The sequence below is a fragment of the Pleurodeles waltl genome, chromosome 7 (assembly GCF_031143425.1).
Source record: "Pleurodeles waltl isolate 20211129_DDA chromosome 7, aPleWal1.hap1.20221129, whole genome shotgun sequence".
NCBI classification, from domain to species: Eukaryota; Metazoa; Chordata; class Amphibia; order Caudata; family Salamandridae; genus Pleurodeles; species Pleurodeles waltl.
This window is the reverse complement of record NC_090446.1, coordinates 1,127,340,824-1,127,367,017: the sequence shown is the minus strand read 5'-3', so window position 1 is coordinate 1,127,367,017 and position 26,194 is coordinate 1,127,340,824. Positions and strand designations below refer to the sequence as shown.

The 26,194-nt window shown below is 45.4% G+C and overlaps 1 protein-coding gene across 4 annotated transcripts in view; it reads left to right on the top strand.

Moving 5' to 3' along the window:
• Positions 1–26,194, top strand: part of GRB2 (growth factor receptor bound protein 2) — a 259,767-nt gene that overhangs the window by 183,891 nt on the left and 49,682 nt on the right. For all 4 annotated transcript variants that reach the window (XM_069200139.1, XM_069200142.1, XM_069200141.1 and 1 more), the window contains exon 5: positions 3,111–3,279. In XM_069200139.1, the coding sequence (XP_069056240.1) occupies positions 3,111–3,279 (169 nt within the window). The remainder of the gene's footprint in view (positions 1–3,110; positions 3,280–26,194) is intronic.

Here is a 26,194-nt window from a genome sequence, read left to right as displayed (position 1 = left end):
ATGTAGTGGATGTTATTCTATCGGCCAGGCGACACTCAACTAAGACAGTTTATGCCGGCAGGTGGGCAAAATTTGTGGCTTGGTGTGGGGAGGAGCAAATTGATCATTTGAGGCCCACCTCTCCGATATTCTGTTACTTGCTTTAGATTTAGCACAGAAGGGTTGTGCAGTTGCTACTGTTAAGGACTATTTGGCGGCCCTGTCTGCCTTTCTTTGCCTCCCGGATCAACCCTCCTTTTTTAAATCGCCTATTGTTAGGTTCTTAAAAGGTTTAAATAATGTTTCCTCCCACTCCTTTTCATAAGCCTCAGTGGGATCTGACTCTCGTTTTAACTTTTTTAATGGGGTCACCGTTCGAACCCATGCATTCTTGCCCGCTAAGGTTTCTAGTTCTTAAGACGTTTTTTCTGGTAGCTATAACCTCGGCTAGGCGGGTTGTTGAGCTTCAGGCTCTTTCTGTTAAACCCCCCTTTATCTTATTCTTTCCGGATAAAATGGTGCTGAAAACCAGGTTGGCTTTCCTACCAAAAGTTGTCAGTCCTTTTCATATAGGGCAAACTATTACCCTTCCATCTTTCTACCCTCCTCCTCACCCCTCAAAGGAGGAAGAGAGGCTTCACCGTTTGGACCCTAAAAGGGCTCTTCGTTTTTATTTTGAGAGGACGAAAGACTTTCTCCTGGAGGACCACCTGTTCGTGGGGTATATTGGACAGAGGAAGGGCAGAGCAGTCCATAAAAGAACAATCTCCAGGTGGGTCATTCTTTGTATCAAGGTTTGCTACTCGTTGGCAAAGAAAGTTCCCCCTGAGGGTATCAGAGCCCACTCCAACAGAGCTAAGTCCGCTACTTCAGCCCTGGCAAGTGGGGTTCCAGTGGTGGATATTTGCAAGGCAGCAACTTGGGCGTCCCTCCACACCTTTGCAAAGCATTACTGCTTGGACTCGTAGGTTAGGAGGGATAGCCATTTTGCATGATCTGTATTGCAGGATTTCTTGGTGTAATCAGTCAGGCACCCACCTCCGAGTGCGGTACTGCTTTGGGACTCTATTCATAAGGTGACGAATCCACAGGTAGTTGTATCCATCAGAAGAACAAGTTACTTACCTTATGTAATGCTTTTTCTGGTGGATACAATAGCTACCTGTGGATTCCTCACAGTCCCACCCGCCTCCCCGTTGCCTGTCTGGTTACACTAAGATGTGTGGTTTTATAGGTGTATATACATTTTGATGAGTGGAAAATCATTGATCAATTCTGTAAATGACATAATGTAGATATTGAAAAGCATAGGTGAGATGATTGATTCTTGGGAGACCCCTGCTTTTGTGAGGTAGGGTTTGGACATGGACGAGAAGGGGGGAGAATAGATAATATTAGTTCTCTTTTGAAGGTAGGATGTAATCTAGTTGAGATCAGTCCCTTCTGTGCCAGCTTTGTGGAGTCTTTGATTTAGGGTGTCATGGTCAACAGTATCAGAGGCAGCTGAGAGGGCCAAGAGAAGTAGTGCAGCAGGTCTATAGCGGTCAACTGTGTTTTTAAGATCATCCCAGGTTGCTATCAGTGCCGATTCAGTGCCTCTTCCTGGGCGGAATCCAGTTTGGTAGTCTGAAAAGTATTTAGTTGTCTTCGATGAATTGTGACATCTGGGCAAAAGCTGCTCTATCTATCAGTTCGCCCAGGAAAGGTCCATTTGTAATTGGTCTGTAGTTCTTGGGGTCATGCTGGTCTGGGTTTGTTTTCTTTAATAACAGACGTATTTATGCCTCTTTCAGATCTTCAGGAAAGGTTCCTGTATTTAAAGTTATTGATGATGTATTAACCTTTGCTATACTGTGAATGAAGCATAACCTACATCTTGTGTGCTAGCACATCCTATCACATCAAAGGCAGTACTTGTACTCACTAGGCACGTATTTGTCAGAGACATAATGCCAGGCAGTTATTTAGTCTACCCTGCATGCCTTTGGGCAAAACTCTGGGCTTGGGTTTTTCCCTCAGAGTAATGCTTCGTTTTACAAGGAAGTTTTGCCCAATATCTTTCTTAAGGTAATTGGTGGCTACCTACCAGGGTTTCATATGTATGCAAAGGATACACACAGGCAACTTCCGGAAAGGCCTGGAGGTTGCCCCCACGTCCTGAGATGTTTGAAATAGGGAGAAGTACTGCCGTAACACAAATACTAAAATCATGCTTCTGGTTCCTCTGAAACCAGCCACTCCTCCATTCAGAAGTATTGAAATCTAGTAGTCACTTCAGAGTGATCATCGTTAGATAATTGCATCTTACCACCATTTCTGATGTCTGGGATCCTACTGATGCTGTTTCTGACACACTCAGCTTTTCTGGTTCATGCAGTGGTAATGTCCATCCCACATATTTGTCTGCTTTTTCCTCCTAAGTCACATCTGAAATTGTAGGAGAGCTTAGAGCTTTAGAGCCCACCTTGTTTTATGCAGTAAGGTCATCTGACAACTTGCCATGAAGGCTCAACATTGGCCAGAAAGCATGTTGTTGCTTTATTTTGCCCACTGCTGATACCCCATTCATAATTCTGGCATTGTCCCAAAATATAGTCTATACCTGTAGCAGTTTTGTTTTGCTTTTGCAGCAGAGCCTTCCAGTGCCTACTTCTTGCTACAGGTTGGTGAAATGCTAGAAAGGACTGATACCATACCTGTTGTCCCCTATTTACGGACCATAATTCTTGAGATTGTAGACTGCTGACCCTTAAACATTTACAATTATATATCAGGCCACTGCTGATACCCTATCAGTATTCCAGACCACAGTCTTTATCCCAAAACATACAGTCTTCATATGTAACACATTCTCCTAACTTTGATGGCCAATCATTTCAGTTGATCCAGGCTAGGGTAAATACTTGAAATGACAACACCCATACCTAATTTCCTCTATATTTAGACCGTAGTACTTGAGCTCATGTACTAGTGAACCTTAAACATTTACTAGACTATCAATCATGAAAGCCTGTTTTAAATTATTTTCTTAGCTAGAATGTTAAGAAGCCATAGGTAGGTGGTATGACAACCTGTAAGAACAGTCAAATATGCTAAAAACTTTAAAAAAAAATGTTTTGTTTTTCTTGTAGATTTGGAAATGATGTCCAGCACTTTAAAGTGCTGAGAGATGGTGCGGGGAAGTATTTCCTTTGGGTAGTGAAGTTCAATTCTCTGAATGAGCTGGTTGATTACCACAGGTCCACATCTGTCTCCAGGAACCAACAGATCTTCCTTCGGGACATTGAGCAAGTGCCTCAGGTAAAGACTTTATGAAATAGGGGGTAGGGGACTGCACGGCTGATAGATATCCATTGCATGTGGTGATGGGATATGGTGCAGGTAGGATGTTAAAGAGGTTGAATATGGGGAGTGTTTTGTGTTGCAGGGAAGAGCTTGAAAATGAATAAAATGGGTGTGCAATGGGACACTATCAAGTCACTGGCAAACAGCAATACATTCACTTTCCATTAAAACAAAAAAGTCAGTTTTATTAAAATTAAACTGGTGGGTTATGTAAAATATTTCATTACTCTTCAACATGGTGATTTTTTTCCACCATCCATTACCACTGACACCAAAGAGATCAAGTGATGAGAGAGTGATGGTAAGTTAGAAAACAGGGTAAGGTCAATTCAGACCCTGTGATGTTGCCTACTGTATCAGTGGTTCATGCCCCTTATTCCATCCCTTAAAGTTTGAATCACAGCATTACTAAGGATCTAATGTAAAAGCTGGCAGTGAAAGAGACCCCATCCAATATCTGGGATTCTGATAAGTAGTACCCATCCGAAGACGCTGTCTGTGATGACAGCAGAACATACTCGGGACATAAGGAGGACTTACATGCTTTCTGTTGATCTAATTTAGATCGGTTAATCTAAAAGTGGTCATCTGTAGGGCTTTCTCGCAAATCTGTGTTGAAATAAAGTTTTAGAAAAAGGTGACTGACTTCCTAATGTATTTATGACAATAACACTTCTTTGACTCATTTGAGGAAGCAAACAAAGGCCGTATATCAACAACAGTGACCATTTTGTCAGTGACATATTACAAAGTTTAGGCTTGTTAGACTTGTCTGTAAGAGCTTGCTCTGAAGCAGAGTCTATTACTGTCGCCAACAACAAAAAATTAATCACTTTACTGAGGACCTACAGTGGGAGAGCACATGCATAAAATAAGAAAGTGTTACTCAAGAGGACACCACATAGGTAGAATATACTAACTGCATTACCAGCTCAGCTGCATTGCTTACAAAGTATCCTCTGATGATGTGTTCTGCTTCATCGCATTGACTAATAGGGTTGTTATGGCTAACATAAGAAAGCAGGAGTAGAGCAGGTAGATGTATCCAGACAAATGGCCAAGAAAAGTATATTAAGACATGATTCCTGGTGGAGTATCTGAATTGTGCCCAGAGATACAAACCCAATAATATCCTAAGTGGTACTTTCCTGTTTGCAGAACAGCTGATGACATGCTGGAAATGCTCTTTCCATATGTTGCAACAGAAGTATCCATGTCTATCGCAGGAACTACATTACCAGCAGAAGCGACTACACAGTGACACATGAAGGAGTCTATATAAAATGGATGATTTGGAGGAAGAAGTTTCAAGGACAGAGATTGACATTGTACATGGTTTGGAACAACAAATTATTCTCCAAGGGAATCTTAATTCTAATCATAAACGCTGAATTTTCCCGCCCACACGCATCAACCTTGAGCACTTTAAAAAATAACATATACAATGCACTTTTTTTTTTTTTGAAAGCCAATTGGAAGACAGTGATTCTGCATCGTACGAATCATCACTGCAGTCATAAATGTAAAATATTGTGTATCGGCATATAGGAACCCCGGAACACTTATTTAACTGATAAACCTTTCATTGGAATTAGACACTTCCAAAATTCCAACTGTGTGCCACCTCCATAGCATGGAGCAGGTCAGCATTTGCTGAATTTTTCACTCGGCAATAGCCAACTTAAACAGAAGGAAAAGCCTGCATTGCAACACCTTTCTGACAAATTACAGTTTGTATTACAGTAGGGGAAAACTGAAGGAACACGTGCTAGCTAGGCTAAGAGTGCATTAGACTAAAAACATGTCTGCTCGTTTAAGGAGCCAGCGGCTTCCTTCTAGCTTGTTGTGGCATCTTACCTCACAGCTTCAGTTCTGTTGTCCAGCTTGTGCCGACTGGATCTTTAAACACTTTAGAGGATTTACTGCCTATTTTTTTTTTAGGTGTTAATCTGCTGCTAATACTCATCACTTCATTTGATGTTTTGTGCATCGTCGCATGTGTCAACCATTTTCCTACATTTGTCAGATATTTTCACTCTCAGTGCCTTCACTATTGTGTAGTGTCCTGTGAGAGGAAGAAGGCTGAAATAGACATTCACTCTGTGTGGTCTACCCACTCTGTTTCAAGGTGTGAATTCTGTCAAAAAATGATGAAAACAACATTCCAGAACAGAGCGGATCTGCCTTAAAGAACACTCGAAATACCTAAGGGCTAAAGAGGAGCAAAGGAAAAATGAAAAGCTGGACAGAGAGGGGCAACCTGTACTGGATCCTTTCCTTCTCCCAGAAGAGCAAGCTTTGGAATTCTTTGGCGAGAAGGGTCACACATAATCACCAATACTCGAGGAGAAAAAGAGGGTCAAGCCACTGGTTACTCCATCTTAACATAATATATTTCCAGATGGATACATCTGGCCAAACTGTGTTTTAGCAGTGTGCTTGTCCTCTCTGCTAACGTGATAAGCAATGAATAAAGATTTGTTTTTAAAAACAACACATACATTTGTTCTGGTTAGGTTTCTGCGGGTTTTCTCCTGCACAAGTACAAATTATTGCCTCAACTCGTGCTTCAGACCTGACATGGTGATAAAGGGTCTTCCCAACTTGCAAGCCAAGTGTGCTTGCTGCTGACGATGGATAAGAAGACCCAATCGGCACTGCCACCTTTCTAGACACTCGATGGTCACAGGAATACCAGTCGATATTGAGACAAGCCTCTGCACTGACATGTTTGCCTTCAAGGGACAGTTTGATGTCTTATGTATGGTATCGCAGAGACCTTTACCAGTGGTGGATTTGCTGATGTTTACAACATTGCCAGTGACACTGTCCTTGACACCAGAGTGACTACTGTCAAGATATTCGTTGTTGAAACGTTCAAGATTGCCATTCACTCCAAGCCAACATCGAAATACACTGTCAAAAAAATACACTTTAAGGCTCTGTTCTGTTAGCCCCTACTCAGGATCTCCTTCTGGACACTTGTCCTTTTCCAGACCGGCGCCCATTATCACATAAAATGCCCAGAATGACCATTCCAGCCATTGATCCACTTCATGTATCTCGACCCCATGTTTCCAGTTCAGAAGATGCCAGTACCTACTTCACCAAGTGTTCCAGCTCATCAGCCTGGGAAATATCACTTACAATGCGGCAAGTGTAACGCCTTTACCACGCATATTTGTTTACCATGTATCTTTACCACGCGTGCCTTTATAAGGAATTTCATTGTAAAGGCATGCATGGTAATGGTGTGTGTGTGTGGTAAAGGTTTTAAAGGTAAGTACAGGTAAGTATTAAGTGTATTGAGTGGTGTGTGTGTGTGTGTGTGTGTGTGTGTGTGTATATATATATATATATATGTGTATAAATATATGTGTATGTATATGGTGGGTAATGGTTATTGGTGGTAAAGGCATTTTTAGGTTTTAGGGTGGGCATGGGATTTGGGGTGGTAAAGGCATTTTTAGGTTTTAGGGTGGGCATGGGATTTGGGGTGGTAAGGGCATTTTTAGGTTTTATGGTGGGTATGGCATTTTGGGGGCAAGGGCATTTTTAGGTTCTAGTGTGGGCATTGGTTTTCGGGTGATGAGGGCAGTTTTAGGGTGGATATGGGATTTGGGGTGGTGAGGGCAGTTTTAGGGCAGGTATGGGTTTTTGGGTGGTAAGGGCATTTTTAGATGGGTATGGGTGTTAGATGATAAGGGCAATTTTAGGTTTTAGGGTGGGTATGGGTTTTGGGGTGGTAAGGCCATTTTTAGGTTTTATGGTGGGGATGGGGTTTTGGGTGGTAAGGGCATTTTTAGGTTGGATATGGGTTTTGGAGTGGTAGGGGCATTTTTAGGTTCTAGGGTGGGTATTGGTTTTGGGGTGGTGAGGGGATTTTTGTTTTAGGGTGGGTATGGGTTTTTGGGTGGTGAGGGCATTTTTAGGTTGGGTATGGGTTTTGGGCTGGTAAGGGCATTTTTATGTGTTAGGGTGGGTATGGGTTTTTGGGTGGTAAGGGCATTTTTAGGTTGGGTATGGGTTTTTGGCTGGTAATGGCATTTTTAGGTTGTTTTAGGGTGGTAAAAATAAATAGCATGTGATACTTTGCATTTTACCACACATATGCCTTTACCAACGATGCCTTTACTACGAAATTTTCATGGTAACAACAGTTTGTGGTACTGACCATACGTTTTACTTACTGCATTGTAAAGGCATGCGTGGACAGTGCATATATCCCATCAGCCTATCTTACCAGATCCTGTGTGGTCACCTGCTTGTTCTCCATCATCTTCAAGAGATTTCCACGTCACCAGCAGCTTCACCACTACACATGACTGGTGGATGACATTACCACTTATCAGGAAATTCCTATTAACGGTCTTTGTAATTATGGGGACGTTCCAGCTGAGGAAATCTGTGAGGTGGTTACCTTTTTGATTATTGTTTTTTCTGAACTAGTAGAAGGGAAATTTCTCTCTCAGGCAACCATTAAGATTGGTACACCTAGGCTCCTCAAAACTTACAAGTCCTCAGAGCCAGGATTCTTTGAATTGACATAGGAACCCAAACCGTAATCAGTTGTCGTGTTGACTATGAAGTAAGAGAATGCACCAGAAGAAGAAACTTCATGTTCGATGGCATCTGTCGCTGTAGATACGCATGTTTTGCAATAGCTCGCCATCTGGTGTTGGGCCGGAGTGTTACAAGTTGTTTTTCTTCGAAGAAGTCTTTCGAGTCACGGGACCGAGTGACTCCTCCTTTTGTCTCCATTGCGCATGGGCGTCGACTCCATCTTCGATTGTTTTTTTTCCGCCATCGGGTTCGGACGTGTTCCTGTCGCTCCGAGTTTCGGAACGGAAAATTAGCTAATTTCGGAAGATTTTCGTCGGTATTGTTGCGTTCGGGATCGGCGTACTTAGATTCAACACCGCATCGAAGATCGAAGAGCTCCGGTGCCCTTCGGGGTAGTTTTTCGATCCCCCTTCGGGGCCTGGTCGGCCCGACCGCGTGCTGAAGAACGCCGATGGAACGGACCCCGTTCCGTTTCTGCCCCAAATGCCCCAATAAATACCCCTATACAGACCAACATTTGGTCTGTAACCTGTGCCTGTCACCTGAGCACAGTGAAGACACCTGTGAGGCCTGTTGTGCGTTCCGGTCCCGAAAGACACTCCGAGACCGTCGAGCCAGAAGACTTCAGATGGCGTCCGCGCCGACAGCCCACCGAGAGTTCGAGGAGCAGGAAGAGGAAGGTACCTTCTCGATCCAAGAATCGGACTCCGAAGGATTCGACGATACACAAACCGTGAGTAAGACGTCGAAAACCACACAGAGGAAGATTTACAAGGCCCAGGGGACGCCACTGCCATCAGGCCATGGCTCCACCCATAAATTCGGTGACCGACCGTCGGCACCGAAAAAGGCCCAAACAGTGCCGAGATCGTCCGACTCCGGTCGAGACACTGGCACGCAGCCTTCTCGGGACCGAGAAAGTGCTGGAGACAAGCCTCGACACCGAGATGCCGGCTTTGGACACGGCTCGACGCCGAGACAGCGGCACCGAAGAAGATCGACGCCGAGAGGTTTCAGCCCCGAAAAAGAAAAAAGTCACCTCGGAGCCGAAAAAACACGCAGACAAGGTTTCGGTGCCGAAACAAACTGCAAGCGACCCAGCTTCAGGCTCTTATACAGAAGAGCACTCGCTAACCTCCCAAATGCAAAAGCATAGGTTTGAGGAAGAGCTACAATCAACTGATGTGGACCATACGCAAAAGCGTATCTTCATACAGCAGGGGACAGGAAAAATAAGCACCCTTCCCCCCATTAGAAGAAAGAGAAGGTTGGAGTTCCAAACTGAACAGACACCACAACCAAAAGTGGTGAAAAGAGTTACCCCACCACCCTCTCCTCCGCCCGTGATTAACGTCTCACCAGCACGAACTCCATCACACTCCCCAGCTCACACCACCATAAGCCAGGGTGACCAAGATCAAGACGCATGGGACCTATACGACGCCCCAGTGTCAGATAACAGTCCGGAGGCATACCCTACGAAGCCATCTCCACCAGAAGACAGCACCGCGTATTCTCAAGTGGTGGCTAGAGCAGCACAATTTCACAACGTAAGCCTCCACTCAGAACAGGTCGAGGATGATTTTTTATTCAACACACTCTCCTCCACCCACAGCTCATACCAAAGCCTGCCTATGCTCCCTGGTATGCTCCGGCATGCGAAAGAAATCTTTAAGGAGCCGGTCAAAAGTAGGGCAATCACACCAAGGGTGGAAAAAAAGTATAAGGCGCCTCCTACAGACCCAGTTTTCATCACTACACAGCTGCCACCAGACTCTGTTGTTGTAGGAGCAGCTAGGAAAAGGGCCAACTCTCACACATCTGGAGATGCACCACCCCCAGATAAAGAAAGCCGCAAGTTCGATGCAGCTGGTAAAAGAGTCGCAGCACAAGCTGCAAACCAGTGGCGCATCGCGAACTCCCAGGCACTACTTGCGCGCTATGACAGAGCCCACTGGGACGAGATGCAACATCTCATTGAACATCTGCCCAAGGACTTACAAAATAGGGCAAAACAAGTGGTTGAGGAGGGACAGACCATTTCCAACAACCAGATCCGCTCCTCCATGGACGCTGCAGATACAGCTGCACGGACAATTAATACATCTGTAACTATCAGAAGGCATGCATGGCTCCGAACGTCTGGATTTAAACCAGAGATTCAACAAGCAGTTCTCAATATGCCTTTTAATGAAAAAGAACTGTTCGGTCCAGAAGTGGACACAGCGATTGAGAAACTCAAAAAAGATACGGACACTGCCAAAGCCATGGGCGCACTCTACTCCCCGCAGAGCAGAGGGAATTACAGCACATTCCGTAAAACACCCTTTCGAGGGGGGTTTCGGGGTCAGAGCACACAAGCCAGCACCTCACAAGCAACACCGTCCAGTTACCAGGGACAGTATAGAGGAGGTTTTCGGGAACAATATAGAGGAGGGCAATTCCCTAGAAATAGAGGAAGATTTCAGAGCCCCAAAACCCCTACTACTAAACAGTGACTCACATGTCACTCACCCCCTCCACACAACACCAGTGGGGGGAAGAATAAGTCATTATTACAAAGCATGGGAGGAAATCACTACAGACACTTGGGTTCTAGCAATTATCCAACATTGTTATTGCATAGAATTTCTACAATTCCCTCCAAACATACCACCAAAAGCACAAAATTTGACAACACACCATTCCAATCTCCTGGAGATAGAAGTGCAGGCACTATTGCAAAAGAATGCAATCGAATTAGTGCCAAACACACAAATAAACACAGGAGTTTACTCACTGTACTTTCTGATACCAAAGAAGGACAAAACGCTGAGACCAATCCTAGACCTCAGAGTAGTGAACACTTTCATCAAATCAGACCACTTTCACATGGTCACACTACAAGAAGTATTGCCATTGCTAAAACTACACGACTACATGGCAACTTTAGACCTCAAGGATGCTTATTTCCATATACCAATACACCCATCGCACAGGAAATACCTAAGGTTTGTATTCAAGGGAATACATTACCAATTCAAGGTACTGCCTTTCGGATTAACAACCGCACCAAGAGTCTTTACCAAATGTCTAGCGGTAGTCGCTGCACACATAAGAAGGCAGCAAATACATGTGTTCCCATATCTAGACGACTGGCTAATCAAGGCCCATTCGTTAATACAGTGCTCAAATCACACAAATCATATCATACAAACCCTCTTCAAACTAGGGTTCACCGTCAATTTCACAAAATCCAAAATTCTGCCGCGCAAGGTACAATACCTGGGAGCCATAATAGACACATCAAAAGGAGTAGCCACTCCAAGTCCACAAAGAATTCGAAATTTCAACACCATCATACAACGCATGTATCCAACACAAAGGATACACGCAAAGATGGTACTACAACTCCTAGGCATGATGTCTTCATGCATAGCCATTGTCCCAAACGCAAGACTGCACATGAGGCCCTTACAACAGTGCCTAGCATCACAATGGTCACAAGCACAGGGTCACCTTCTAGATCTGGTGTTAATAGACCGCCAAACTTACCTCTCGCTTCTGTGGTGGAACAACATAAATTTAAACAAAGGGCGGCCTTTCCAAGACCCAGTGCCACAATACGTAATAACAACAGATGCTTCCATGACAGGGTGGGGAGCACACCTCGATCAACACAGCATACAAGGACAATGGAACGTACATCAAACAAAACTGCATATAAATCACCTAGAACTTCTAGCAGTTTTTCAAGCACTAAAAGCTTTCCAACCAATGATAGTTCACAAATACATTCTCGTCAAAACAGACAACATGACAACAATGTATTATCTAAACAAGCAAGGGGGGACGCACTCCACGCAGTTAAGCCTGCTAGCACAAAAGATTTGGCGTTGGGCAATTCACAACCAAATTCGCCTAATAGCACAATTTATACCAGGGATCCAAAATCAACTCGCAGACAATCTCTCTCGAGATCACCAACAGGTCCACGAATGGGAAATTCACCCCCAAATCCTGAACACTTATTTCAAACTCTGGGGAACACCTCAGATAGACTTGTTTGCGACAAGGGAGAACGCAAAATGCCAAAACTTTGCATCCAGATACCCACACAAACAGTCCCAAGGCAATGCCCTATGGATGAACTGGTCAGGGATATTTGCTTACGCTTTTCCTCCTCTCCCTCTTCTTCCTTACCTGGTAAACAAACTCAGTCAAAACAAACTCAAACTCATATTGATAGCACCAACTTGGGCAAGGCAACCCTGGTACACAACGCTGCTAGACCTATCAGTAGTACCCTGCATCAAATTGCCCAACAGGCCAGATCTGTTGACACAGCACAACCAAAAGATCAGACACCCAGATCCAGCATCGCTGAATCTAGCAATCTGGCTCCTGAAATCCTAGAATTCGGGCACTTACAACTTACCCAAGAATGTATGGAAGTCATAAAACAAGCCAGAAGGCCATCCACCAGGCACTGCTATGCAAGTAAATGGAAGAGGTTTGTTTGCTACTGCCATATTAATCAAATACAACCATTACACACAACTCCAGAACATGTAGTGGGTTACTTGCTTCACTTACAAAAATCTAACCTGGCTTTCTCTTCCATTAAAATACACCTTGCAGCAATATCTGCATACCTGCAGACTACCTATTCAACTTCCCTATATAAGATACCAGTCATTAAAGCATTCATGGAGGGCCTTAGGAGAATTATACCACCAAGAACACCTCCTATTCCTTCATGGAACCTAAATGTTGTCCTAACTAGACTTATGGGTCCACCTTTTGAACCCATGCACTCCTGCGACATACAGTTCCTAACCTGGAAGGTGGCATTTCTCATCGCCATTACTTCCCTAAGAAGAGTAAGCAAGATTCAAGCGTTTACAATACAGGAACCTTTTATACAACTACACAAGAATAAGGTCGTCCTAAGGACCAATCCTAAATTTTTGCCAAAGGTTATTTCACCGTTCCATCTAAATCAAACAGTGGAACTTCCAGTGTTCTTTCCACAGCCAGATACCGTAGCTGAAAGGGCACTACATACATTAGATGTCAAAAGAGCATTGATGTATTACATTGACAGAACAAAAAACATCAGAAAGACTAAACAACTATTTATTGCATTTCAAAAACCTCATGCAGGAAACCCAATATCAAAACAAGGTATAGCCAGATGGATAGTTAAATGCATCCAAATCTGCTACCTTAAAGCTAAACGACAGCTGCCCATTACACCAAGGGCACACTCAACCAGAAAGAAAGGTGCTACCATGGCCTTTCTAGGAAACATCCCAATGCAAGAAATATGTAAGGCAGCCACATGGTCTACGCCTCACACATTCACCAAGCACTACTGTGTAGACGTGTTATCCGCACAACAAGCCACAGTAGGTCAAGCCGTATTAAGAACATTATTTCAGACTACTTCCACTCCTACAGGCTGATCCACCGCTTTTGGGGAGATAACTGCTTACTAGTCTATGCAAAACATGCGTATCTACAGCGACAGATGCCATCGAACTGAAAATGTCACTTACCCAGTGTACATCTGTTCGTGGCATCAGTCGCAGTAGATTCGCATGTGCCCACCCGCCTCCCCGGGAGCCTGTAGCAGTTTGGAAGTTACCTTCAATTATTTATATATGTATCATCTCAACCTTAAATAGGTGCATACTTAGTCACTCCATTGCATGGGCACTATTACTACAATTCAACTCCTACCTCACCCTCTGCGGGGAAAAACAATCGAAGATGGAGTCGACGCCCATGCGCAATGGAGACAAAAGGAGGAGTCACTCGGTCCCGTGACTCGAAAGACTTCTTCGAAGAAAAACAACTTGTAACACTCCGGCCCAACACCAGATGGCGAGCTATTGCAAAACATGCGAATCTACTGCGACTGATGCCACGAACAGATGTACACTGGGTAAGTGACATTTTCATTCCATCACACCAACATAGCAAAAAGATTGATGCTGCAGAACGCAAAGCCTACATTATCGGGTGCTTCAGTTCCCTTAAAACGGCCAGGGACTCAGTTCTTTCAGGGGGATAGTCGGATCAGTGTGGGAAACACAATCTTTCTTTGTAGACAATTTACCAAGGCACCGCAGACAGGACTTTCCTAGAGGTCATTAAGGAAGAACAGCTGGTATCAAATGATGTGCTTAGTGCAGCTAATGATTCCAAAGATTTGGCTGCCACCCACCACTGATGTCACAGAAACATACTTTCTGGTTAAGAATAACATCCTAAAAAACAGATGCACAAATAAAGTTCTTCTCCGGTTCGGTTCTCATGGATACTTTCAACTGTGGATTGTTCACATTGTGAAAAAACCCAGGCAGCAGACTGGATCCAGAGATTTTTCTCCGCATTCCTGCAAGGCACAGCCTGGTAGTATTGTGTGGCTCTGCGTCACCTTTGGCCAGCCCTGGAAATGACGTTGGAGCTGCATAAATGCATCACCCCTACACAGTGGTGTCAGTTAATTTCTTTCACTGCCTTGGGACGTGGATCCGGTGCTCAGTCCCTCAACTTTTTTGTTCATTTGACTAATTTTCTCCAAATTTTCCTTCAATGTTCAAGGAAAAATATCCCCTTTGAAGATGACCTGCTTTAAACCTTGTGGCGACTTTCACAAATAGATGCCTGTGACAGATCCCCATCAGATATTTCTCTGCCCCCGGATCAATGCCATGGTGATCTGGGACTGTGAAGCCAAGCTCTGCGTCACCAAACACCATCAAAAGGTGCCTAGGGCCCAGCCTGGTGGCCTCAATGATTCTTCCAAGTCTGTCTTTGAAGCAGTATACACCTCTTGACTCCCCTGCGGGGTCCCTCCCCCTGAAGCCTCCACCCCCAACTCTAGGGCAGACACTTTACCCAGCTTTGAATCAGGTGCAAAGTTCTATGCTGGTCCCTGCCGCTTCAACTCCAGAGGAAGAACCCATTGTCTTATCAGACTCATGAGTAACCCAACACAACATTGACTAAAATCACGCCCTCCACAACTTTTGGTGCTGCCAGTATAACCTCACAGAGCACTGTATAGGACACTTCACATTCTTTTTACTGCAGAACACAGTCAACACTGTGGTACTGAAGTTGACGATCATGATCCTCATCATAACAATGGGAATACATCATCGTTATAGGAAACTTCAGGGGACTCGCACACACTCTTCAGTTCAACTCTCCCTCTGACCTTTCGAGAGAGAAATTAGCTTTTTAAATTATTATTATATATTTTTTTTTGCTGTAGTGATCAGATGGGTTGCTGACGTTTTAGCTCTACAACTCCCGTCGGTTGAAGTTAAAATGAATGTCCTGCCTGAGCAGACTTCCATTGAAGCTCTTTTTCCTTTTAATAAAGTTGTGATGGACACACTGTCGGGCCAACATTGCTCTTTCCCACCAGTAAATTGAAAAGTCGCCAGATGACATAGACCTACCCGTGGCTGACATCCATTCCTCATTCGGCAATCTACGCCTGAATGTTTGGTGGTCCACGCATCCACAGGTAGTCTAAACCCCAACTTGTTCCCTACTACAAGCTCCTGATATGGAACCAGAAGGCATGGAGGCATTCAGAAAGAGGATATTTTCCTCAACCACCCTCACTCTTTGCTTAGTAAATGTCAGTTGCCTTCTGGGAGGATACTTACATGCGTTGGGGGATATGGTCCGCAAGAGCTTGCTGACAGTCCCTGCTGAATACCATGCCAGCCTTGTGCAGGTTATTCTACAAGGTCAAGATGCAGTGAAGTGCATTATCCACTTTGGGTTGGATAGCACTGACAGCTTGGGGAGGGTTGTTTGTATTAGTGTGGTGGTTTGCTCACCACACATGAATAAGATCCACAGGTTTCTCCGGTGACGTTCAGCTCCATGAAGCTTTTCAACTCTCAGGGTCGTAATCGCAGGACATCTCAAGAAGGTGGGGATTTTTGGGAATCCTTACTTGGACTACTGGTTTCGAGAAGCAGACACTTTCCAGGTGACTCCTGTCACTTGAGTGTAGCAGTTTTTGTTCTTCGGCTCTTGGTTCTTATAGTACACCAATCCAAGTCAACTTCACGTCCAGTGAGATCTAGTTTAGTTCATCCATAACCTGAGAGCTATTCCACAAGGGCATTCTCTTCCAAATCAAAGTCATGGTGATGGATAATTCCCTGCTAGGTTGGGGAGCATTCATGGATCGTCTGCAAGCACACGGAATATCGTCGGAGAACAAGACCAATCACATCAGCCTGCTACAGTTAAGAGCAGGCCTACTTCCTTCAAATGTGTTTGTTCAAACATCACAAAAAGTATCCCTGCTAGTACGGAGGGGCTGCATAGTAATGATGCATTATGTCAACAAGCAGGCAGGAATAAGAATGAGAGCTTTCTTAAGAAGTATGTGCAACTTGTACATCACCACTACTCTACCCAGTGCTTTTGACTATATATGAAGAACCCCTGGAAGAGAAGGAACAGTTACCTTTAATCGTAGTTCTTGTCCAAGAAAATCTTTGTTACAGCCATAAGCACCACTCACCACTCCATGGAGTAAAGACAAAGAAATTAATTACAGTTCTACTGTGGTCTTTGATCCCCTTAAAGGTAGTTGGTTCAACTGCCACTGATGGGACATGATGGGTTACTATTGGCATGCTATTCTGGGAAGGACTCTTGACAGTATTTCTCAACCTGCTGGCTTTGAGGCTACTCTGCCCTTCTTTCCTCTCATCCTTCCTTTAAAAATAGTTTTTGAAAAGATTTTTCTTGTCACTGTACTAAAAATAGTAACCTTTTTTGCCTTTTTTTTTTTAGTTGAGTTTTTTTAGTTTTGTTTTTGTTTTTTTAAGGAACTAAAGGAAAATTGGCTTAAATAGCCTGCTACAGGCTGTGGAAATCATTTTTCAAACCAATTGGCTTTTTAACAAAGAAAAGTGTATTGAATATATATTTTTGTGAAATGTGCCCTCAGATCCCAGAGCTGGGTGGAACAGTTCAGTGGTTTGTAGTGACAGATTTGAAGCATGTATTCATTCATCCTCCAAAGCCTCGATGGCACAAGAGGCAACTCTGGGTAGCAGTATGTGCCAAGTACTGCCAGTTTCGTATTTGTTGGGTAAACGCCCACCCTCAAAGTTTGCAAAATGCTTGTCAATTAGTGGCTTCCTACATCTGTACAGAGATGGCATATGCTTATCCTTTTTTGTAGCTAATCGGCTAGTAAAGAAGTGCTTGTTGCACATAACAAAGAAAATACGGCTGATCCATGACTACACTTAAGTATATGTGGAAAACGGGTCACATATTCCACTTTGGTGAAGTGTTTCTGAAAGTGATGGTAGAACTCCAGAAAACAATGTAATTTTTTTAGAGCGCTATCTGTCCATAGGAAAGACAAAATGTTTGCAATCGTTATGTTCTTTTACATAGGTCAGTGCGTGTTCCAAGTAGTAAGTTTAGTGCTTCCAGTAAACTCTCAACTTATTGTGGTTTTATGTATGGGTAAATATTAACATTACTGAATTTTAATATATTTATTGCTGACATGGATTTGTCATTTGAGTCTATAAATTGTAATCCCCTCACTTAAGTTCATTAGGTATACGAACAACGTATTGCACTGACAACTTTGCACTTTTGTCATCTACGACATTGGGCATGCAACACAAGTTTATGCAGCTTGCCAGATACTGTGCAATTAAACATTTGTTGATACGCTTTATTAAAACAAATGGTCTTTATATCAAATTTAGAAAATATGTGGATAGCTCAGATTGGCTAGCAAATAATTAAAATCTGTAGAAGAATAAAACAATGATTCTGATGGATACAACTACCTGTGGATTCCTCACCTAATGAATACTCCCATGGCGCCAGCATTCGACGGAAATCTTCTTATTAGTCTCTGCACGTCGACGAGGACGTCACTCTAGCCCACGCGACGCCGTCTGACGTCATACAGGCAATAATAGGTCCTCAACGACGTGCGGACGTCAGTTCCCTTTTTTCCGTGCATTCGAAACGGTTATCTTCGAGGGAGCAACTGTTACTTTTGTGGTTACAGTGTATTTTTGCTGCGTAGTTTTTCGCTGTGGTAATAATGTCGCAGAGAAAGTCTGGATTTAAGCCTTGTCGTGAGTGTGGAGGCAAGATGTCGGTGACGGATCCTCATTCCGATTGCCTTTGGTGTTTGAGCTCCGACCACGACGTCTCGACTTGTGATTCATGCCAGCACATGAATCCAAAGGCCCTCAAGGAACGTGAGGCGAAGCTGTTTATGGCAAAATCGAAGGAGAAGCATCACAAGAAGTCTTCTTCTCCAAGACATCGGCGTCATCGAGACTCCCGGCGCCGTAGAGAATCTCGGCGTCATTAGAAGGAGACTCGTTCCAGGTCTTCGGATCGGCGCCGAAGGACATGGGAGATCAGTCCCACGGTTACGCCGCATCCTTCGACGCCGTTGCCCTCTCCGGCGTCTCCAACTTCACCTGGACAGGCGTCGGTGATTGAGGTATTGGAGCCTCAGGTGTTTTCTCCGGCGCAGACGTCGAGGCCGGCGTCGGGGTCGCCTCCGAGACAGGCACCTCAGTATCCGGCTTTTCCCACCCCTGGAGCCGATAGTTCCGCATTCTTGAATGCGATGTATGCCATCTTCCAACAGATGGCTCCAGGGGGTGCTCCGGCTGGGCCTTTGGCCTTTTCTTTGGGTGATCCTGCGCCTCTTCGGCCGGCACCCTTTATGCCCTTTCTCCCTTTTGGGAACGTGGGCTCGGCGCCAGTGTCGGCGCCGGTGGCCGCTCCGGTGGCTTCAGAAGGATTGGCCCCGGGGATTTCCATCCCGTCGACGTCGGGATTTCGGCCTGTGACTCCGGTGGGTCCATCTGCTTCAGCTGCTCTTTCGTCGGCGCCGAAGTTACCTGTGGCGCCGGACGCGGCGTCGGTGGCTTCTGAAGATCAGCGCCGATCTTCGACTTCGGCGGAGGCATTGTCGACTCCGCGTATTGAACAACGACTTCATTCGAGGAGACGTGCTCTCCGTGTATTAGAAGAGCAGGACTACCAACGAGCCCTGGAGGAAGGAGAGCTAGAGGACTCGGGTGATGGGCTGCGTGGACTGGAGTCGGCCAGTGGGCTGGACACTTCCCCTGAGTGGGATCTTTCGTCCCCGGGGGAATATACTGAGGAGGCTGCTTCCTTTCATGCAGTGGTACGGAAGGCAGCTAGTTTTTTGGACTTGCCTTTGCCGGTGGTGGAGGCTAAACAAAACCTTTTAACAGAGGTGCTACATCCGGCCTCAGCTGCGGCGGAGCCTCTGTTGCCATTTAATAATGCTCTGCTGGATCCGGTGTTAGAGGTGTGGAAGAGGCCGGCATCTTCCCCAGCAGTTCACAGAGCCGTGGCCAGGAGGTATCGGGCGGCTCCGACTGACCCTGGTTTTCTATCTAGGCACCCTACGCCGGAGAGCTTGGTGGTGCAGGCCTCCTGTTCATCCAAGTCAGCGCCTGGTTCTTTCCCGACGGTGCCTGGGGAAAGAGATTCAAAGAAGCTAGAGGCGCAGTCCAAGAAGATTTTTTTCCGTCCTGCAGTCTGGCGTTAAAAGCCACCAATGCAACCTGTATCCTGGGGAGGTATATTCATGCTCTGATGGATGACATTTCCTCATCGTTTACAGAGCTTCCCCAGGGTCTTTTGGATCTTTTTTCAAATGCCCAGGCTGCTGCGACCCAGATTATCCAGACGGGACTGGATACCACCGACTCGGTAGCCAGAGCAATGGGCACAACTGTGGTGGCAAGGAGACAGGCCTGGCTCCGTAACTCGGGCTTTTCTGCAGATGTACAGTCCACATTGTTGGATCTCCCGTTTGATGGGGACAAACTGTTTGGAGCCAAGGCTGATTCGGCCTTGGAACGTTTTAAGGAAAGCAGGGCCACGGCTAAGTCGTTAGGGCTCCAAGCTCCTTCTTCCACGGCCTCTTCCAGATTTTTCAGGAGGTTTCGTGGATTTGGGCGTGGCTCTTCCTCCTCTTCCTTTCGGGGAAGATATCAGCAACCTGCCTCTTCCCATCCCTATAGATCTTTTAGGGGGAGAGGTAGGGTCCGCACCAGAGGAGCCTCTCAGCAGCACTCTGCCTCTTCCTCATCCTCTGGTGGGGTGCAGCAGGGGAAGCAGCCTTAGGCTTCCACCATTTCCCACTCACTCCTCTCCTGTAGGGGGAAGATTACAGCATTTTCTCACCAAATGGAAGACTGTTACAACGGACACTTGGGTTCTCAGTATTGTGGGAAAAGGCTACACCCTTCCCTTTCGGGAGTTCCCGCCCCTCATCCCGCCCCGCCCTTCTTATTGTTCAGAAGAACACCTCCTGTTGCTAGAACAGGAGGTACAAGCCCTCCTTTCCAAGGGCGCGGTGGAGTTGGTCCCAGAGCAGGAAAGGGGTCGAGGATGTTACTCAAGGTATTTCCTGATTCCCAAGAAGGATGGTCGTTTGAGACCAATTCTGGACCTGAGGATCTTGAATTGGTTCCTCAAGCAGGAAAAGTTCAAGATGCTGACCCTAGCACAGGTGCTTTTGGCGTTGAACAAGGAAGACTGGATGGTGTCTGTCGACTTGCAGGATGCTTACTTTCATATCCCGATACTCAAGTCACACAGGAAGTATCTCCGGTTTGTGGTGGGATCGCAACACTATCAGTTTGCGGTCCTTCCGTTTGGTCTTACTTCAGCACCTCGAGTCTTCACAAAGGTGATGTCGGTGGTTGCGGCAGAACTCAGAAGGAAGGGGATAGCAGTATTCCCTTACTTGGACGACTGGTTGATCAAAGCCAAGTCCCCGGAGCTTGTGTCGCATCATCTGCAGTCAACAACCCAGTTATTGTTCGACCTGGGTTTTTTGGTGAACGAGCCCAAATCTCACCTAGAGCCCTCTCAGCGCCTCCTGTTCATAGGGGCAGTACTGGATACAACATTGGGTCGGGCCTTTCCTCCGCCTCAGCGGATTCAAGATATTCAGGATTTGGTTCCAATGTTTCGAAATGGAGCGGTAGTTCCAGTCCTCAAGGTCCTTCGTCTGCTCGGTCTGTTTGCCTCCTGCATTCTGTTGGTCACGCATGCTCGCTGGCACATGAGGGCTCTTCAGTGGTGCCTCCGAAGGCAGTGGTCTCAACACAAAGGGGATCTAGAGGGTACTGTCAAGATCTCCAGAGATGCTGCTGTGGATTTGAAGTGGTGGATTGCAAGCAACAATCTTTCACAAGGAAAGCCGTTCCAGCAGTCGCCACCAGTGGCCACAGTCATAACGGATGCTTCCACTCTAGGGTGGGGAGCTCATCTGGGGGATCTGGAGATCAAAGGTCTTTGGTCTCCAGAGGAACAGATGTTTCACATCAATCTGTTAGAGTTACGGGCTGTACGTCTGGCTCTCAAGGCCTTCCTCCCTTCCCTTCGTGGTCAGTCGGTACAGGTCCTAACGGACAATACTACTACGATGTGGTACATAAACAAGCAGGGGGGAGTGGGGTCGTACCTTCTCTGCAGAGAAGCTCTTCGACTATGGTCCTGGGCAAAGGACCATCAGATTTGCTTGATAGCAAACCATCTGGCCGGAGTCCTGAACGTGCGTGCGGACAGTCTCAGTCGCCATTTCTCGGCAGACCACGAGTGGCGTCTCCATCCAGATCAAGTCCGTTTAATCTTCCAGAGGTGGGGGTTTCCTCTGGTAGATCTGTTTGCCACTCGAGAGAACGCGCATTGTCCGTTATTCTGCAGCCTCCAGTATCCGATGCAGGGAGCGTTGGGGGACGCGTTTCAAATAACCTGGTGCGGCCAGTTACTTTACGCGTTTCCTCCCATACCCTTGATTCCTCTAGTATTGAGGAAGATTCGCCAGGACCGGGCTCTAGTCATCCTAATAGCTCCGGATTGGCCAAGGAGGGTATGGTACTCCGACCTTCTCCAACTCTCAATGTGCCCTCCGCTCCATCTCCCTTTCAGGGCAGACCTCCTCTCGCAGTCGCAGGGGCAGGTTCTACACCCCAACCTCCAGAGTCTGCACCTACATGCCTGGAGATTGAACGGGGCAACCTGAGTTCCTTCTCTCTCCCACCTGAGGTAGTGGATGTTATATTAGCGGCCAGGCGACACTCCACTAAATCTATCTACGCTAATAGATGGTCTAAATTTGTTGCGTGGTGTGGAGAGAGGCAGATTGATCCTTTGCATGCTCATCTATCGGACGTTTTGTCTTTTGCTCTGTCTCTAGCGCAGAAAGGTTGTGCAGTGGCTACCATTAAGGGTTATTTATCGGCCTTGTCAGCCTTCATATGTCTTCCAGACCAACCATCTTTATTTAAATCCCCTATTGTTATCAGATTCTTGAAAGGTCTTCTAAATAAATATCCTCCAAAGCCATTCGTTATGCCGCAATGGGATTTGTCCTTGGTCCTGACTTTCCTTATGGGGTCCCCTTTTGAACCTATGCATTCTTGCCCCTTAAGGTATTTGGTTTTAAAAACAGTCTTCCTGATAGCTATAACATCAGCAAGGAGAGTGAGTGAGTTGCAGGCCTTATCAGTAAAGCCCCCTTATACAACTTTTTATGGGGATAAGGTGGTGTTGAGGACCAAGGCTGCTTTCCTCCCGAAGGTTGTTTCACCCTTCCATTTGGCTCAGGCAATTACTTTGTCCACATTCTATCCTCCGCCTCATCCTTCCAAAGAGGAAGAAAGACTACACCGTCTGGACCCAAAGAGAGCGTTGAGCTTCTTTATTGATAGAACAAAGGATTTCAGGCTGGAGGATCAGCTGTTTATTGGATACGTGGGCAAGAGGAGAAGAAAGGCAGTCCACAAGAGAACACTATCCAGGTGGGTTGTTCTTTGCATTAAAATCTGTTACTCTTTGGCAAAGAAGGATCCTCCTGAGGGCATTAGAGCTCATTCCACCAGAGCTAAGTCGGCCACTTCGGCCTTGGCCAGAGGTGTTCCTGTGGTCGACATCTGCAAGGCCGCAACTTGGTCGTCCCTTCACACTTTTGCAAAACATTACTGTTTGGATTCTGAGGTTAGAAGGGACGGCCATTTTGCACGGTCAGTGCTGCAGGATTTCTTGGTTTGACCATTTAGGCACCCACCGCCGGGTGTGGTACTGCTTTGGGACTCTATTCATTAGGTGAGGAATCCACAGGTAGTTGTATCCATCAGAAGAACGAGTTACTTACCTTCGGTAACGACTTTTCTGGTGGATACATTAGCTACCTGTGGATTCCTCACGGTCCCACCCGTTGCCCCATTGCCTTTCTGGTCTTACCAAGTAATCCTTGAGTACGCTCCTCTTGGTCTTTGAGGGTGCAATAGATGTTGTATATATTATATTTATATATATGTATATATCTTTGTGTATATACTTGATGTGTATATATATTTTAAAAAGAGAGAGTTATATATATATATAAAAGATTTACAGTTATTCATGCAATGTTGTGTATTTTTACAATGTAATGGGATGTTGCCTTGCTCTTTCATTGCATTGCCTGGTTGTTCTCATGCACGTAAAAAATGATTGGTACTGACGTCCGCACGTCGTCGAGGACCTCTTATTGCCTGTATGACGTCAGACGGCGTCGCGTGGGCTAGAGTGACGTCCTCGTCGACGTGCAGAGACTAGTAAGAAGATTTCCGTCGAATGCTGGCGCCATGGGAGTATTCATTAGGTGAGGAATCCACAGGTAGCTAATGTATCCACCAGAAAAGTCGTTACCGAAGGTAAGTAACTCGTTCTTTATGACTATGAAATGAATAGAAAATAGGTAGCAGGGACACTTTTTGCCTTCAAACGTGTACAGTGCAAAGGTCATGACTCAGAAGATTAATGGAGCTCCTACGTTCTAGGAGTTTAAATCCTGTCAAAAGTGTTGTAGGAAGATATGCTTATTGAATTTACATGACACCCGTATGTAGTGTCTTGAATACAACCACAACCCCTGGGATGGGAACTCTTGCTCTTCAGTGTGATTGGAGGCCAACAGGGAGCTGTGGGACAAGTAGTTCTAGCTAGGATCCGCAAGAATACACTGATGCATTCCCCCTCACATTCTTCAGGTAAGTCCCAAGACAAGGAATAATCCCCTAAGGCTTCGTCCCATAAAAACCACAAAAAACACTGTTGGAATGAAATGTCTTCTTTTTCCTTGAGAAATCTGTCTTATTCCTGGGACCGTTCAGATACTATTGTTGTTCATCAATGCCAGTTTTTTCTTCATTATCAGAGCCTGTTTGGGATCTAAAAAAGATAAAGTAAAGTTCACTACTACATTTTGACTGTTTTCAGGATTGTCTTGCTACTCTTAAGGCCACTACCCAAGAGGTGGGCCATTGGCAATTCTGCCATTTCTGATCCTGACACCACTTGTCTCCATGTCTTCATATGCTCCGTTGTTTGCTTTTCTTCTGAGGAAGTCCCTATCTTCTGTGGTTTCATACTTTGTGCCTTCAGCACTGCCTGCAAAGCAATCACAGGTACTACCTTTAGAGCACTGTTTGGTACAGCTTCTCTTTCAAATTCGGTAGGCATTAGCAAGTGACAACAGGTTTATTCCTGCTTTGACAATGTTCCTGTGGGTAAAACAGATTGCTAGGGCCTAGAGATTCGTTCGGGTGCAGGAACTTTTGCAGACCAGGTTCCGTGGGCCTTTAAATGCCCAACATAGACTATGGGCACACCAATAAAGAAGATTTATAGGTTAACGACCATCATCCTTCCATATAATGCAGATGATGGCCTCTGCCGGGAACTACAAAGTGTGGGCTGCCTTGACATGGCCTGTGAAGAGGGCTTTGAAGTGCTCTTTGATCCAGTTCTGGCTTCCTGGAAGAAAACCTTTTAAACCTGGCAGTCCACAGAGAGATTGCTCAATGCCTTCTGACCCCAAGTCATCTCATCCTTTCACTTGAGAATCCGGTGGCTTAATCTTTATCTGCTAAATTGAACCCTAATGTATTTACTACATCTCGTACGCAACACAAGTCCGAAATACTTGACTTTATGGGCAGAAAAGACTTTGTGTCAGGCAGCCTAGCACTGCACACTGCCAACACCCACATGCCTTTTTGGTCTATTAGCAAAAAGGACTGTAGTCGGCCTTACTAAGGACATGATGAAGGCAACTTTGACCTGGTCAGCAATGGTTTAGATTTCTCCAAAATATCTTGAAGTCCGGCTTGGAATCCATCAAAGCACTGAGATCCATAACCATGGTGGTTACATTTATCAACATGTCTGCCTGTGCTCCACAGGCTTCTTGAATTTAGGGTTTTTTGTCCTGTTGAACAGAGAGTCCATAATGGTGGGTCCCTCTCCTTCTACTTCTAAACATATTCCTCTTGAACCAGTTTCAAAATGCTACCCTTGAGCCAGTTTCTGCTGGCCCTAACTGTGTGAAATGGCTCGGTGTCCCTGGATCTTCATTACACCTATTTTAATCTGCTGATTCTCCCTTCCCCACAGTTGTAGTCTCTACATCACTTTGGGGGTGTTAACAATAACATGTTGTGGTCCTTCCTTCACAAGTATTCACAAAAGTGCTGCCTATTATGTCAGCTTCACTACGGTATTGAGTCCTTGTATTTCCATACTTGTCTGGTGAAGTTTGGGGCCCCAGCACTACTCACAACATCTTCAGTTCACCCCAAACTTCCTGCACAATGTAGGCTTTACCATCAACAGCCAGACGTTTCACCTTTTCCCTATATGGAGATTGGCCTTCATAGATGCTGTGTTGAACACAACATCTATTGGGCCTTCTCCTTGGAGGAGGATTGCAGATTTTTGCAGTATGATTCCGTTGTTACTGAATCTGACTTCCATTTCTGCAGGATACGTGGCCTTGTGTAGCCTGTTGCTTTTTGCCAGAAGGAGTATGAGGGTTCTTCATTGGTGACAACTTTGCAGGCCACTATTGTGAGGGTAGATGCACTGAGCTGTATCTCTACAAAGACCACAAGCGGGAACTCCATCCCGACTTGACCAACATGATTTTTTTTAAGATTGGTATGGCCATATGTAGATCTCTTCACCATGGTCCAGAACAGACAGCTTCCTCAGTTTTGTGCTATACACTTTGTTCCGAATGTTTCTCCAGAAGGTATTTCAGGCATTCCCACAGATTTCCACATCAGTCATACGTTTTGTAGAAGGTGCAGGATAGCCAATCTCAGCTGGTCCTCATCAGCCTAAATTGATAAGCAAGGAGTATTTGAAATTATGATATTTTTGGAACTCTGCATTTGTTCCTCTTGCATATGAA